Source organism: Colletotrichum aenigma (assembly GCF_013390185.1).
Source record: "Colletotrichum aenigma strain Cg56 chromosome Unknown KSG_Cg56_contig02, whole genome shotgun sequence".
In the NCBI taxonomy this organism is placed as follows: domain Eukaryota; kingdom Fungi; phylum Ascomycota; class Sordariomycetes; order Glomerellales; family Glomerellaceae; genus Colletotrichum; species Colletotrichum aenigma.
In genome coordinates, this window is record NW_023500908.1 from 3,474,890 (window position 1) to 3,490,767 (window position 15,878).

Sequence of the window (15,878 nt, forward strand, 5' to 3'; positions counted from 1 at the left end):
CGCTCACTCACTCACATACCTAGTCGCCTTACAACACCAAATTCCCCCAACCTTACCCAAACGACGGCGCCTGGCGAGGGTATACGTTTCAGCTTCTCCGTGTCTGCATCTCTGCGATATTAAGTCGGAGATGACTTCCGCATGTCTCCCGCTAGCTTACACGCAATCCCGTTCATCCATTCTGGCCCGTATCCCACCCAGTGAGGTTCGTCAATGTCTTGGATGGCGGGGGAGAATGCCCGTGGTGGGGTAGAGATGGTCCCCCGGCACCCCTCTCCCGCCCCAAAAAGCGCCCGCGGTTTCTTGATCGCGGGGGAAAGATCTGAGCGGCCGGCGGTGACGGGGAATTTTTTTTAAACGATGGTTGGAAGATAAGGGAAAAAGGGACAAAGCGGTGGACGACTGGTGTGCTATTTGGGCTGTCGGCGGCTGTGTGAATCTACTACTACTAACTAGTACTCGGATCTATCTCAACTAAACCCTTATGCACCCCTTCTTCGCCCTACGGTTGGTTGGGTGGGATGGCACGGAGGTGTGGCTTGTCTAGTTTCCTGCCAACGACGATTTTGTTGGTGTGGATGGCTGGCGTCTTAGACCTTGGGTAGGAGGGCGAGGGAGATCAGCTAATTCTAGTCAGATGGCGTTCGACTACTTTCCCCCCTTGTTTTCTTGGGCTACCGGCTAGTGCCCGTCGGTGAGGCACGCTGGGCAGGGTTTCGAAGCCGAGGTTGGTCTAGTGGTTTCTGGTGTTTGGAATAACGTGACGGCGAGAATGATCGGCGTTTGTGTCCCTCGGGGACCATCTTTCACGAGGATATTTCGGGTCGCTTTTGCGAGGGCGGGCTTTTGTTGTTGACGTTTTGACACGAAGAAGAGGCTGGCTTTCCTGATGCGGTATTCCGTGGGGGGCCGCTGTTGTTGTCCGAGGAGGCTGAGTGAGGCTTCAACCGGCCAACATGGGGGTCGGGTCGGTGCCCAGAGGGATGAGATGTGGCGTGGAAAGTGTCAACTGCCTCTCAGTTGGTAAAGTCCAAGCACCTTTTGGTTATTTGTGTTTTCTTCTGGTTGTCATTGATTGCGCGAGAACGGATCCATCCACGCATGAACGACTACACAGCCACGAGCTCGGCTGAGTAACGCCCCGACGCCGGCGTCAAATCGGGCGTGTTATCGAGCGGAGGGACGGAAGACGGAGATGTGCCGTATGCGAGGACCAAACTTCGTTCCTGTCGTTGGGGGTTCGTGCATGATTGAGCGCCTCCGTCCCATCTCAATGCCTCGACGACAGGCGCGGGTTTTCAAGAGCGCAGAAGAGCCGAGGAACATCATGGTGCTCATGTCGATGTGATCGAACGAGATGAGCAGTGTGAGGCACAAAATGATGGAACAAACAGGTAATGGCATGAACTGTAAGGCGAGTGTGGCTAATCGATGAGAAAGTCTGTCTTCTCAACTCGTCCTGCTATCTCAATATTGAATCGTCACTTGTCTACGATCATAACTAGAGAGGAACGCCACATACCATTACCTCTGATGTTACTAAGCAACAGACTTCAGGAGTATCACAACTAAGAACATCCTGTACAAAGTTGCGTTTGAATATTCCTTCTTATTTGTGTTGATGATGTTTTCATCTGCTGTTGTTTGCGCTGATCGAAACCGACAATGACACATAAAGCCGAGCGAGCGAAAGCGGTACTGTTGTCGTTCTGGATACGAAGTATCCGAGCTGCTCGCGGAAAGCTGTTTAGCCAGACTGGGACGTGACTATGACCGATGGATAAGCTACGCGGTGCCTGTTCCTACCATGCGTATTCTCATTTAGGAAGAGCGGTTGACAGAGCACAATTCGTAGAACCAATTGCATCTGCATCGACTCGTACCAATAGTTCAAACGGCTCTTTGCAAAGTATAAACAAATGAACATGGACGTATTTGTCTTTCTCCTCGTTGTAATCCTGTTGAGAACGCTAGTCGCTCATGCTTGCATTATCGAACTGCGGAACTTCTCCGAGCATGTCTGAGATTCCGTTTTCAGTCCGCCCACAAATGTTCACGCACGACATAACTCTGATGGGATTCTGGATCAATTGAAGAAGACAGAGAGGTTGCTGAAGGAGACGCCGGCTCCCATTTACGCGCGGCTGAGGGTAATCATATGTGAGAAAGAGACACGAAGTACCATGCTCATTCAATAGTATCAGGACACTCAGACTCATGTTGACTTTGTGCAACTCATTGTGGAGAAGCAGCGCATCTGGATTCATGTATGGAGGCTCATGCATGAGTGAACTTGTTGGGTCTGAAGTTTATGTATGGCTTATTGAACTGAGCCTCACCTGAATCAGGACGTTTGACGTCTCCAAGTACATGCTCATGTTAAAGTGGGCCTTTTCAGTACTACAAACGTTGAAAATTAGGCCGTTTTCGCATCCCTGCTCACTTTCGATCCGGCATGTCCTGGCCGCACGGTTTTGGTGAGAGCCCATCTCATATGCGAAGTATAAACTTACACGAAACGCTTATAAACTGCCAGTGAGCAGCGTTGTACTTCCTCCCAATTTCGAAGCTCTACCATGGGGTCTTTTTACAGCCGCTGGTAAGCAACATTGTCGAGATCGAGGCAGTGAAAAGTATTCAACTGCTTGCCGTATACCGTGCAGCTCATACCTTGAACTTGTCTGGGGTTTGAGCCGCCTTGGACGCCAACGCAGGTACACCTCATGACAGCATCTGTATTGACGGCAGCAGAGAGAATGAATAAGGCCGTGGTGAGCTTCACTATGGATATGTGCGTCGTTTCTGATGAGAGGGCTAGCTCTCAATGAGTAGAAAGTAGACTGTAGAGTGAAATGGTCGAATACTCACGTATAGATTTGAGATGCGTTCGCGATGGAAAGGGAGACTTGAGATGATGATTGTGAGCTGCATCTCAGATATTGACTCTATTCAATTTCTCTGCATAGACACTAGTAGATCAGGCGTGAAGATGAGCGAAATTGCCGACTGAAGCGTTCAGCTTCGTTGGTGTTGCGACGCTACGTTGATTTCTGAACAAAAGGATTCGAAGATTTCTCTTCAAGATCTCATGTTGAGTTGATAACTTCCAGTCACGAGCCCAAGGTAAGTATCCTTCCGGACCATATCTCACAATCTCCCTCCTCGTTCACCTAAATGCCTGGATCTATCTTATCCTAAAGTAGAAGGTCACTCCAAATCCCTGCTATGAAACGATCTTCTCGTGATACTGTCAAGGATAAGCTTGTCGGGGAGAGACCATCATGGGCTCGGTGAACTCTTCACACTAAGCACGCGTCTTGATAAGCAATGTCTGAAGGCATTGGAGAACGGCGCCTGTGTCCGCCGAGCTCGTATCAACTCAGATTGGGAACCTTACCGCTTGACTCTTGATTCGCATGACTCTGCGGGTCGGCGCGCTTCCAGCTATAAGTGGAAATATGAAATACGATATTGTAGATGGGATCTTATATGCACGGTATGAAGTCGTGAACAAAATGAGATGAGCAAAAGACTTACGAGCAACCCCGCAATCAGCTTCTTTCTTCGTGACTAGACGGCGAAAACATGCTTCTCTTTTATCGCTGTGTCACTTTCATGTGCCGAGCCGCTCATAAATGCCCAGCTGCATACTCCCAGATGCTGACATTAGGATCTTGACACCCGTCGTAATGTGGCGGCGGACAGTCCCAAGGATTCGTTAACCTCAGTCACTCTTGTCTTTCCAGTCGTAATCTTGCGGCTGACACCGGTAGCCACATGCCTTCATCACCAACAGGAACGGGAGCATGAATGGTTTGGCTGCCATGGGGTTTAGTAGATTTCTTTGGTTGTTATCGTCAAGAGCAAAGTTCATCACCCCTGAAGTTTGGTCGTGGATCCATGAGTATGAGGATCGCGTCCCGCCGTCTGATCGGTCGCCGGTGAAGATGGGGTCCGATGGGAGTGTATTTGAGGGTTCATATTTCACCATGAGATCACGCAAGATTGATGCTTTTTGGCCATGTTACAGAAACTTAGGACCTTATGAAAGTTGTGTTGTCAACTGTGATGGGCTTGTGTGTCGGCCCTACGTCAGGAAGCCTCTAGAAGCCGTCCTGGTTGAGTCAATTTGCAACGATGAAGTCACGGTGCTTGGCTGTCGATATCTCTCTCTCTCTTGTGCCTATTTTCTCTAATTGATATCAGTAGTCATTTATCACAAAGCTCGTATTTATTTGTTCCCCGTCTTGGCAATAAGCCTCGATCAATTTCAACACTTACATGGGGAGTCAGTTGCACCTATTTCGACTGTTGAGGCACCTGTGGGCAGCTGCCGTAGTGATCTGTGCGCCTGGGCCGCCCAGTCGTCTTCTAACCTCGAGGACTCTGCGCCCTCCTGACTAGTTCTCCTCCATACACCAACAACCCATTTGCTACTCTGCCTCGATAACACCAATTGCAACACCCTCGTTTGGTCGGTAGAGCTACGCAAAACCGCATTTGTACGCCAGATGCCGCGTTTGCTGCGATGCGTACGCGTGTGACAGGGTGAACCCAACAGGTCGCACTGCTGGCGAACGCACATGCCCTTGGCGGCCCTCTCTCGAGCGACATTTCTAGAGGTAGCGTGGAAGAAGTAAACCACCGGTTTCTGGATTTGAGGTTTTACCTCGTATATCCCGTCCTCGACCATAAACGATGAGAGCAAATAGGAAGCCGCACGAATCATATCAGCAAGAAATCCTCCCCGGTCCTGGCGTCGAGATCGTCCCTCAACGCCTCGTCGTCTTGCCCGCAGGCCCGTCGGAATTGATTCCAATCCTCGTTGCAAATATCCCGGAACGAAACAGCACCAACTCTTGACAGATTGTTGCCGTTTCGCTCTACCAATATACCGACTCCAAAATGCTGTTCATCCACGATATCTTCGTCCTCGAGATAGTCTTTGTTTCGCAGTTTATCACCCAACCTATCGATAAAGTGCCTCGAAGCCGCCAGAAGAAGGAAACAGCAGGGGGTCTCGTTCTGTGAGGGCGCGACGTCAGGATGCGCTGCGAAAACCACTTGCTTTGCACCAGGTTCGCCAATGGTGAACTCCCACTGCCCACTCTTCGGGACGGCTCGAACGTTGCCCCTGCAAATGTGTCCCCGAAGAGCGATTGCCTTGGACCGGAGGGTCGAGGCCTCGTCCATGTTCGGCTTGTCACCCCTCACCGGGCTCTCAGTCTTAGGGCCATGGCCATGGGAACGCTTCGCTCTGGAAACGGTAAGCTTAAGTTTAGCGTCCATGTTCTTGGTCTCCTCCCGCCAGATCCTCTTATACTCGCCCTCGATCCGACCCCAGACAGCCTTCTCAAACTGGAACTCGAGATTACCCCCCTGGTGGCTCATCACTTTGTAACATCGCGGCGGGTCGTGGACTCTTGGAGGGATCTGGATCGTCCCCTGGAGACGAGTCCACGACCACGACGGGGCCTCATTCGACACGTCCGGGTAAGATGACATCCCCGGATCCGTCACCCGCCACGCGAGCTGCTCCTCGATTCGCGTCGACCACAAGCCGTACGCGTACTCCTCGCCCAGCGCGTCTCTGACAAGCTTTGCGACGCCCCATATCGCGGGGTTTCTATCGCTCGACTTCGTGAGGTTGCAGGCGGTGTAGGTGCGGACCGCGCTCTCCCAGAATTTCTCGAGAGACCCCTCGGAGGTGTCCACCAGCGGGCGGACCGTGATAGCGGCATCCTGGAGGCGTTGGCGCCAGTACCGGTCCACACCTGCTCTGGTGTCGAGGGAGGCGGGGAGCCCGTCGGGCAGGATCTCGCAGGCGGACTTGGTGGCACAGTCCCAGAATATTTGCTGGTGGCCGAACTGAATGAGACGGAGTGAGAGCATTCGCTCTTATTCCCTAGTTGTCAGATAGGTTTTATGCTTGGGAAGGGAGACATACCCTGAAAGACCCATCCGCGAGTGTAGAGATGGCATCCCAGCAGGTTCTGGTCCCAGAGGTCCGAAGGAAGGATCCTCCAGCTTCTACCGCCAAACCTCGGAGACACGCCTATCGGGATATAGCGCGTAGGGGTTACAGCAGGCGCTGGTCTTCGCCTTTGAAACAGGCCACCCATCTCGTCTTCTGACGGAGCAGCTGCTGGCCGTCGCTGTCGAAAAAGACCACCGGTGTGGTCTGGCGACACAGCCGCCGCAAGGTTACAAAAGGAGTTGCGGTACACCTTGTGCATGAGCTTCGACTCCACGTTCCAGTCGTCTTTGCTATCTTGAATGATGCAGACCGAGTCGATCCAGACATACCGCTGTTTCAATAGCCATGTTATCTTGAGCGCCTGCGCGAAGTTGACGTTGCCGCAGATGTCCTGCCCGTGAGGTGCCGTCTCCCACGGGATGCCCGTCGTGGTGAACTCCTCCATGTCCTTCTCGGTGAGCTGCACGAACTTGCCCTTTCCCCAGCAGTGGCTCAGCGTCATGTATGGCCCCTTGACGCCCATTTCCTTGGTATCGACAAGCTTAACATGTTTCGGCGGCCAGGTCTTCTCCGTGCCGACGTCGAGGACGCGTGTCGGGATGAAGTCAAGGCTGCCGTGGCGGCGTTTGCAGTTCGGGTGGTCATTGGCGCACCTACTCACCCACTCAGCCATTTGCGTCACCGATTCTTCGGAGTCTGTTCCCGCGCCCAAGCTGTTTTCGTTGGGAATGAAGCCCAGATCTGTGAAGTGCGTTCAGTTTTTGGGTATAGGGGCTTCACCAACAAGGTCGCGACATGCCTTCTTCTGGGAACAGATCGAAGCGAAGCTCCGGGAGGTCCTCGCTCTTGGCCTTTCCCTTTTCCCGGCCCGGGACCGGACGGAATGTGATTGAAAAAAAGCTGCTCGCGTCCCTCATCCGAGCAGCCTCGCGCGTACTCCATCTATACAGCGCCGGCGTCCCGTTCGCGTTATCGAACCATGACTTCAAGTCTTGCGTAGCGTGAGCCAGTCTCTCGCAGAAGACGCATCCTGATTCTGCCGCGTCCTTGAAGTCGACAAAGTCGGAGTGGTGATAACCCCAGAGTTTCTCCGACTCCAGGACGTTCCGTTGGCAGAAGTCGCAGATTCCCATGACGGGTCGCTATCAATTACTGTAAGGACTGCGCCGGCGTATGTGGTGATGTTGCTGATTGGTGAGGAGACTAGTCCGAGACGCAGACTGTTGTCTGCGAAGATGTCAGCATAGCCAACCCAAACCCTGGCCAAGCGGGGGCTGGGAACGTTTTAAAATAACGGGCTAGGATATGTGTGCGTCTGCGGGCTGACCACAGCCGCAATCAAGCTGCCTAAAAAGATCGACCACTTCCTCTAGAGACCTCCACCGTCACATGATGTTCTGACTGAACTATTCCCGGGGTGGCTACATGTGGAAAACACAGAAAACCGAGACTTCGAGTTTTAGATGAAGGTCATCAATTATGGAAAAGACTGATTTCGTACATACATAATGTACGTATCGACACTTATGTGAATTGTGTGCTATTGATATTGACATGGTTAAGCAGACAAGCTTTCTGATGAAGGAACAACGACAAGAATTATCTAATATTCTGATATCTCTGGTGATTACATACACACTCGTCATTCTCATTTCAGACGAATGCCTGAGTAGATGCTCTCGAGAGCTTCTTCTTCTTGGGGGCCGTCACATTCGCCGCGTCTGCCACTGCATCTGTAGGCATAATGACAGGCCCGGCGGAATCAAATCTGAACGCATCAGATATGACAGGAAGTTTGAACTCGGCACCACGTAGCCTCTTGAACTCCTGCCTCTTCAAAGCAGAAGACCTGAAACCTCCGTCGCTCTTTTGCGGGATGAACGGCTTCATGTTCTGATCAGACATTTGACCTTCTCGTCCACTCTTTGCGAGTTGAAAGGTCCCGCGGCGTTTCATCCCTTCGAGGCCGAACTCTACCAAGTTACATTTCTCGGCCACGTTGCCCTGCTCATCGACCCTGACACTATCAAAGTCGAGCTGTGCGTGCGCCCACCTCAGATCCTCGTGGTAGTGCCGCGCATACTCGTGGAACGCTTCGGAGTAGGCCCTGAGTGGCCGGTGGCCTAGGGGCACCATCACCACGAAACCGCAGGCCGCATGAAGCATCTCCTCGAGACTGCGGTGCGGCACGTGAGTCGGCGCCGGATCCGGCCCCGCCTTCCTCTTCACGCCGGACACGACCGGCGCTGACTGTGTTCTGAGGGGTTGCTGCCTCGCCGACGTCTTCGTCGGGTTGCGAAGGAGCCTGTCGAGGGCCTCATACGGTATGCCCAGGCCATAGTTGTAGTGCGTCACCGCCGCGATCACCTTGAATCCCAGGTCTCGCCTCTCCGGCGGCTGCTCCTCGACGCGCCTCATCCCGGCGCGGAAGAAGCTCACGATGTTGACCGGCAGGACGTCTGCCAACGGCGAGAATACGCTCTCCGCTGACTGCGCCTGGTGTTCATTGTCAAGGCGGAGACGCGCGAGGCTGACATTGCCTTCGGCCTGTTTCACGAGTTTGCCTTGTAGTTCCGTGAGAGCTTTGCCGTTTTCCGTGGCCGCGAGCTGTCGGCCCAGCCGGGAATGCGGAGGGAGCTTGTCTGGGGTTGAGCTGCCCAGACCTAGGTCTCCTTGTTCGGTCTCGAGATCGTGGTTGATGAACTGCTCGACCCGGCCGTTGTCGTTGAGGTTCAGATCAATGTGGCCATAAGGCTGGACGAAGTTGTCGGAATCGCCGCTTCACAACAGCAGCCAGCGTTAGCTTTGCTTCAGCGGTGACGTGAAGGAACAGATGTGCGTGTAGCACAATCTGGATTGTCCAAAAACCCAAAGACACAGTTCAAGGACGAAAGGACCAGGTTGACGCTGCAACTTACATACCATTTTTCGCAAGCCTCTTCATTGTACACGCAATCTTCGCAGAGAGTATATGTATTCTCGTGCTGCACCCCCTTCCCGTCACAGCTCTCGCATCCCCAAAAGAGGTTTAAACTCTCCTTCTGGCAAAAGTCGCACGTTGCTGACAGCGGAAATTCCTCGAGGCATGAGATGCGCGAGGTGAGGAACACCCTGAGCCCCCTGGTTGCCAGGTGGGACAGCTCGTCCTCGAGGAAGAGGTCAACGGCGGGGTAGCATCTATCGAAGTCGTCGATGATGAGGAACTTGTTCTCAAGCATGTCGAGGCGCAGGCAGAGCGCCTCCCGCACCAGCCGGATGCGGTGCCGGTCGCGGTGGCCGTGTTTCCAGGCCTCCAAGTACAGCTGATACTTCGCATTCGCCATGTCGCCGTCGACGTCGGCGTACTTGGCGGACAGCTGGAGGAACACGCTGGTGAGGACATCCTCGACGAAGGCGGTGCCGCTCGATGTCACGTCCGCCCCGATGAAGATGGAGGCCACGGCTTCCGTGTCTTCGTTATAACTTTCCTCCAACCTCTTCGTTACGACGGCGGACAAATTCGTCTGAGAGACAATGCAAATGGTCAGCGGGCAGATCTTAAAAACGGCGACATCTGGCACAAGTCATAAAGCCAGTCACGAGGTGATAGAAAGATCTGTGTCGCCCATGCGTGACGCGAAACTTCAACTACAACACCAATACCCGTCCCAACATGCTCACCTTGCCCGAGCCTGGTCCTCCTACGCAACGCAGCATCCACTGATACTCTGGGTTCTGCCAGCTCCCGAAGACATCGCTCTCCAGTAACCCGTTCCACAGCGGCTTCCATGTATCCGGCCCGAGCTCTGGACGTTCGCTCAACGCAGGATGCAGAACTTTGCGCTCATTGAACGGATTCCGCCTCGTAGGAGGTGTCTCTTCGCCCAGATTGTCCATTTCTGAGTGAAATTTTTACGAACGATAATTCCCGGCTTTTCTGAAGGTCGAGGGTCTGCTATTATTCCGTACCTTAGTTGGGTATACGTATCCGAATCAGCAGGGCTTCTCGAAGGTTGCAAGTTGGATTAAACTCTTGATTAGGAATGAGGGCGAAAGCCACCAGAATCAAGAAACGCCCGGGTACAACTACCGACGAATCGCACTCTTTCTCCATGACGGTAGGCACGCGGTTGCTGACTGCGGAGCATTCCGTAAGGCTACGGGTTGTGGAGGTACGAATATCCCTTGTACGGATAGTTGTTGCCTATCGCTGCGGGAGGGTGGTCACATTTCAATCCTTCATGCATGCACATACCAGGGGCTGCGCATCTCGTAAACACCAAATCCGTTAGTCTCACGAATCTTATTGCTCGCGAGAGGCTCGATGCCTTCAACCCCTGCATGTCTCATCCTTGGCTCTCTCCCGCACCTCATTCTTTTCGTCTTCATGTTCGAATGTCCTGCAGCATTGTGGAGAAAACACCAGGCAACCAGATCGGTGCTGGTAGCGCGGTATTTTTGAGTTATCTTGCAGGCTAACCGAGCCTACGAAAAATCGGCTCAGCCAGAATGGCGGGAGGGGAAGACTTTAGCTGGGCTGATTTGGCATTTTGATCCAGAATTTTCGAGGCTTCGTGCAGGTCGCCTCAGCCGCAGATCTTCCCAGCGGTGCCAAGAAGTCCGTCGAAGCCAGAATCTTACTCCTTTAGCGGCCTCAAACCATGAATTTTTCAGCACTTCATAGAAGTTGGAGGCACGGGATGCTCAACCTATCACATGGTCTGCGGCAATCGCGGGGAGACAGAGCCGTTTCATGCCACTGGCGCTACCATGTTGGCGATATCTTCAAACTCCAAACATATATGTCTGGTTGAATGGGTTGGCAAGCTGGTTGCCAGACCTTCTCCAAGAGCAACCCGGGGTGTTCACGTGGTCAGCTAAGCTTTCTTGTGGTGATGCAATGAGATGCAGCCACAAACAGGGTTGTGAGATTAACGGCCTAGACACCATGGCCCAGCCCGCCTCTTAAGTCGAGTCGGTATCAAAGCTGGTGCCTGGTCGCAAAATCGACACCCTGATCATGACAACACAGCCAGGGTGGGCTCGACAGGGGCTAACGGGCCTGGAAAGGCACATCAGCCGCAGCGTCAGCATGATCCATGGCTTGCTTGTCTTCTGATGAGGAAGAGACAGCGTGCCAGACGCTGGTGAAAAAGCTGCCACTCCCTCCACGTCGTAGGAGAGGCTCTTGAATGATGCTCTCTTGCCAAGGTCCATCCTCAACGCGCTCCATTCAACGCCCACGATGTTGCTGGGACACTTCACCGTGCTGCTGAGCCTTTGCTGCGGTCTTGCCATTGCACGTCCGTCGGCTCGACCGAGAGAACTTCCACGCCGCCAAGATGGGCCTGAGCAGACGCCCATGTGCGGACGCATCATCGATGCCGTCAACAAAGGTGAGACGAGTAGAGAGCTGCAGCGTAGGCATGGACTGTGCTGATTTAGATAGGACAACGCTACTTCTACGCCGCCGATGCGTACGAGTGCCTGACCAGTGTCCCGTTCCACGAGGCAATGGCTCTTCGCTTTATCGACTACTACAACACCACGATGCAGTTCCAGAGCACCCTAGCGTACCTCAAAGATCCGCCGGAAGGCTATCAACAGCCTGCGTTTGACCTTATGCAGGGGTTGGAAGATCTGAAGAAGAATGTTACGGCGGGCGTCTTTAAGAACCAGTACGATTTCGAGGCCACCTTACAGTACCTCGTCTACTCGGTCCATGATGCCCACGTCGATCTGTTCGCGGGCGTGCTTTCCGCCTTCTCCTTCGCCAGCCCGTGGCCTCTCGTCACGGCATCCATCGATGGGAAGGAGATCCCAAAGGTCTACTTTGCAAGTACGGATAACCAGTTCCAGCCTGTTATGACAAGCTTCTGATGGCTAACCTTGATAAAACAGGCGACGTTATTAATCGCAGGAATAACATCACCAAAGGCATTGAACCCTACATCTCCGCTGTGTCCCATATCAACGGCCGACCAGCAATGGATTTTTTGACCGATTTTGCGGCTCTACAGTCCGTGGGCATGCTTGAACCCCATGCCGATTGGAACGAACTCATGGACAGCCCGGTCCAGGACATCCATGGGGTCTACAGCATCTTCGCCGGCGAAAGCACCTTTTATCCCGGCAAGACTTTGAACTTCACATGTGAAGATCAGACAGTTTGGGAGACTTCCTGGGCCGCCATCTATAATAACCCCGAGTTCACCGGTCCCCTAACGACAGGGGGCGACTTTTATAACTTCTTCGTCCTCGGATTACTGCCTGCATCCTACGAAGAGGTCCCACTCCCAGTAGTGTTTGGAGGACAGCCCTCTGGCAATGCGTCTGTGGAAGAAGTATCAAATGTCGCCAATGGAACCGGAGAGGCCGGAGCGACCGATAACTGGAACCAGGCAAGTTACGGTGCCTTTCCGAAAGACCCAGACATCGTCCAATTCGACCTGGGTCTCTACGGTGGCGGCATCATCACTGGGTACTTCTACGATGATATATCCACCGGAGTGATCAGCATCCCCCATTTCGAACAGTACGACTGGGACTTTGGCAATTTCAGCCAGTCGCTCGCGGACTTCATGGACGGTGCTAAGGCAAGGGGACTCGCACACATCATTGTCGATGTGCAGAAGAACTATGGCGGCTCTACCGGCATCGCATTGCTACTCTTCCGGGAACTCTTCCCAGGAGTCGACCCGTTCACGGGAAGTCAGCGACGTAGCCACGAGCTGGGCAACGTTCTGGGCTCGTCCACGACAAGCATCTACGAGCGGTGGGCGGTTGGTAACGAGACGCAGAGGGATGATGCCCTGGCTCTCATGGCGGACGAGTGGGTAATCACAACAAAAGTCAACGCCGACACGGGAGTCAACTTCACCTCTTGGGAGGAGTATCAAGGTCCCAGACAGGAGAAGGATGAAAACTTCTCTCTCGTGGTAAGTCGTTGACTGGCGTGGCGCTTCGCACGTGGACTGCACTAATCGTTCATCGCAGGAAGAATATGACATCAAGAACCCGAACTTCCACGCTGCTGCACTTGACGGATGGATTCTGAATCGCTACTTGGACGAAGACGATGCGGAAAGGAAAGAAGCTGTGTGGGCCCCTGAAGATGTGGTTATCGTAAGTTCGAATGTGTCAGCCCCTTACTCAATGGTCTTTTATCTCACACCCAATCCCCCTAGCTCACCGACGGAACCTGCTCCTCCGCCTGTGCCATCTTCGTCGAACTCGCAACAACTCAGGGCGGCGCCCGGACTGTCGTCGTGGGCGGCGCGCCTAAGCCAGGCCCGATGCAAGCGGCCAGCGGAACTCGCGGCATGCGCATGTACTACAGCGACGACCTAGACATCGACATCTCGTGGGCTAGAAATCTGAACGAGACGGCAAATGCCCGTCTGCCCGCCAACAGAAACGAGACAGGCATCTACATCAACTACGCCGGCTTCAACCTCCGCGACCAGCTGCGCGAGGACGATGTCTCCACCCCTCTCCAGTTCCGCTACGCCGCGGCCGACTGCAGGTTGTACTTCACCCTCGATAACGTGTACAACATGTCGGCTCTGTGGCACGACGTCGCGCGCGCCGCCTTCGAAGACCCCGGCCTCTGCGTGGAGGGCTCGACGGGGTATACGTCCAGGACCGCCAACGGCGCGCCCAAGGCCCCTCCCAGCCGTTCTCCCGTCCGCGTACCCTCGCCGGAGTCGGCGACAGCCTTCACCACCGACTATGATCCTATTTCCTACGACGGCCTACCGGCTGGCCAGCCTAGGACAGGTAATAATGTGGAGTTGAAGGTCTGCGATCCGAACGTCCAAGGCCAATGCCCGGGCGGGCAGTGCAAGACGTTCCCTACGAGCTGCAGTGACGGACGAGTCCGGGTCAGTGTCTGTACCAACAGCTGTGCAGCGTTCTCGGTGTGTGAGGGCAACTTAAAATGCGATATGAGCAGCAGCCGGCCGACCACAGAGTCAAAACAGCAATTGGACCCGTCTGGCGATTTTGTAACTTCGTCACAAACGTTCGGGTTCTGCCCGCGTACCGACGTACAGTTATGCGGAACGAAGAACCCTGACCCAGCGGCTCAAGATACAACAACTACAAAGTCCACGGGAACCAAACGAGGCAAATTCACTCCGAAGGTAAAGGGAGGCAGTGTATGACGTGTTTGATCTCTGACTCTTCAAATGGGACTCGAAAGCTTCTTTAGCTGTCGTTCAAAAAGCGACTGCCGATCCAATAATAATAGTACGGCCATTATAGACTCACGCATAATACATTGATCTGTTCGCTTCGTGCCTCTACTTTGCTCTCCCCGATCGTGAGGCTTTGCTGCCCGGTACATTATTGTTGGAAAATTGGTAATGTGAGCAAATTAATCACTACGTTTAGACATCAAGCGTCTATAGGTTGTTGTGACCTTCCGTGACTCAAACTGCGGGCTTCAAATGTAGTATTGACCATGCTAAGCTATGGATGTTAATACCCCTCCATGGATGCCGTCCTCAACCACGGAACCAAGAGCAGATTCCGAGCACAAAAATACAGACAAGGATATCGCTCCGGACCGTGACAAAAATCTGACCATATCGCAGCAACGTCTCAGCGTACGTCTTGATATTACCCGGCAAGAATGAGACGATGGTCCAGGCGATCCCACTAGGCGGCGCGCGGCCCCTGTCGATGAAGAATCTCGTAGTCAGAAGAATAGCCTCGGCCGTAGCAAACATCCAAAAGAACACTTCCCGGCCCTTTTCCATACTATTCACATCCGTGACCGCCTCGTCGCTGCCGACGGGGTAGCTGTACGCCAGCGCGGTACGCTCGCGCTCGGCCTTGGCGCCGGTGAAAGTTGTAGAAAGAGCAATGTAGAGACCGAGAGAGATGGCGAAGACGGCGTGCAGGATGCGCCAGAGGTACGCGGAGCTGGCGTCCGCTTGCTGCTGAGGGGTCTGCATGCCGGGCATGCCAGGCATACCAGGGAATCCGGGCGGGAAACCCTGTGCTCCTGCACCACCCGGGAAACCTGGGATTCCACCAGCGCCGCCTGCGCCTGCCATCATCTGTGAAAGCATCTTCATCAAGGGGTCGTCCTCGGCGCCGGGCATGCCACCAGCGGCCGCGAACGGGTTCATGGGCGGGGGGCCTCCAGCTCCGGGGCCGGGACGGTCGAAGCCAAGCATCATCTGTCGCAGCTGATCTTCGCTCATCGAGTTGGGGTCGATAGGGGGTCCTGAAGGACGCGGGGTGGTGGCAGGCTGGTAGAAGTGTTGCGAGATGTCGATTTCCTCGGGGTCGGCGTGGTCGGCGGTCGCTGGCTTGGGCAGAGAGGGAGCTGGCGAGGCGGAGGGAGCGGGAGAATCTGCCGTCGAGGAGGCATCTGGGGATGGGACGGGATCATCTGCTTTCAATCTCAGTACGGAGTCACAGGAAAAGAGGGAACGGCAGGGAGCTCTGCAAGCTACTGCTTCAAACAGGGTCGAATAGTACCTCGCTGGAAGCCTCCACCGAGACCGGTGATCTTGTTCAATCTGGCTGTGCCGCCAGCACGAATCTTAGCTTCGCGCTTTGCCTTACGGAGGCGTGCTTGTTCTGCCGCGCGTGCTGCAGCCGCATCTTCAGGCGTCGTGTCCGCCATTTTGCTGTCGTTTGGAGTGTTTGGACGTGGGAAGGGTGAGGGTGTGACGTGTGACGTGAATGGATAATTTGGTGGTGGCACAATGACCTGCGCTTATCTTATCGGAGACAGGGCCAACTCACCAGCAACCCCTTTGAACGACGACGGTTGTACATAATAGAGTATATGAACCCATATGAAAAGCAATCGCTCTAGAACAGGAAGAAAAAAAATTGATTATCTCATGTTTAAATCACCGTGCTCTGGAAACTACATGTTCTACAGTCCTACTATCATCGTCAC

General features: G+C 53.9%; 4 protein-coding genes across 4 annotated transcripts; 1 reads left to right on the plus strand and 3 right to left on the minus strand.

The window, feature by feature from the left end:
- Positions 1-4,725: 4,725 nt before the first annotated feature.
- CGCA056_v002991 (uncharacterized protein) lies at positions 4,726-7,110 on the minus strand (the record flags this gene model as incomplete). The annotated part of the gene is made up of 3 exons (XM_037318248.1): positions 4,726-5,897; positions 5,948-6,718; positions 6,915-7,110. The coding sequence occupies 3 exons, from the start codon at positions 7,108-7,110 to the stop codon at positions 4,726-4,728; spliced, it is 2,139 nt and encodes a 712-aa protein (XP_037184255.1).
- A 520-nt stretch (positions 7,111-7,630) lies between these two features.
- On the minus strand, positions 7,631-9,853 carry CGCA056_v002992 (uncharacterized protein; the record flags this gene model as incomplete). Its single annotated transcript, XM_037318249.1, has 3 exons — positions 7,631-8,756; positions 8,900-9,480; positions 9,638-9,853. 3 exons carry the CDS (start codon positions 9,851-9,853, stop codon positions 7,631-7,633), a joined length of 1,923 nt encoding a protein of 640 aa, XP_037184254.1.
- Positions 9,854-11,201: 1,348 nt separating this feature from the next.
- ustP-2 (Peptidase S41 family protein ustP) lies at positions 11,202-14,367 on the plus strand (the record flags this gene model as incomplete). Its single annotated transcript, XM_037318250.1, has 6 exons — positions 11,202-11,352; positions 11,406-11,795; positions 11,858-12,894; positions 12,953-13,081; positions 13,144-13,735; positions 14,351-14,367. The coding sequence occupies 6 exons, from the start codon at positions 11,202-11,204 to the stop codon at positions 14,365-14,367; spliced, it is 2,316 nt and encodes a 771-aa protein (XP_037184253.1).
- A 56-nt stretch (positions 14,368-14,423) lies between these two features.
- On the minus strand, positions 14,424-15,596 carry CGCA056_v002994 (uncharacterized protein; the record flags this gene model as incomplete). Its single annotated transcript, XM_037318251.1, has 3 exons — positions 14,424-14,428; positions 14,505-15,359; positions 15,449-15,596. 3 exons carry the CDS (start codon positions 15,594-15,596, stop codon positions 14,424-14,426), a joined length of 1,008 nt encoding a protein of 335 aa, XP_037184252.1.
- Positions 15,597-15,878: the final 282 nt, after the last annotated feature.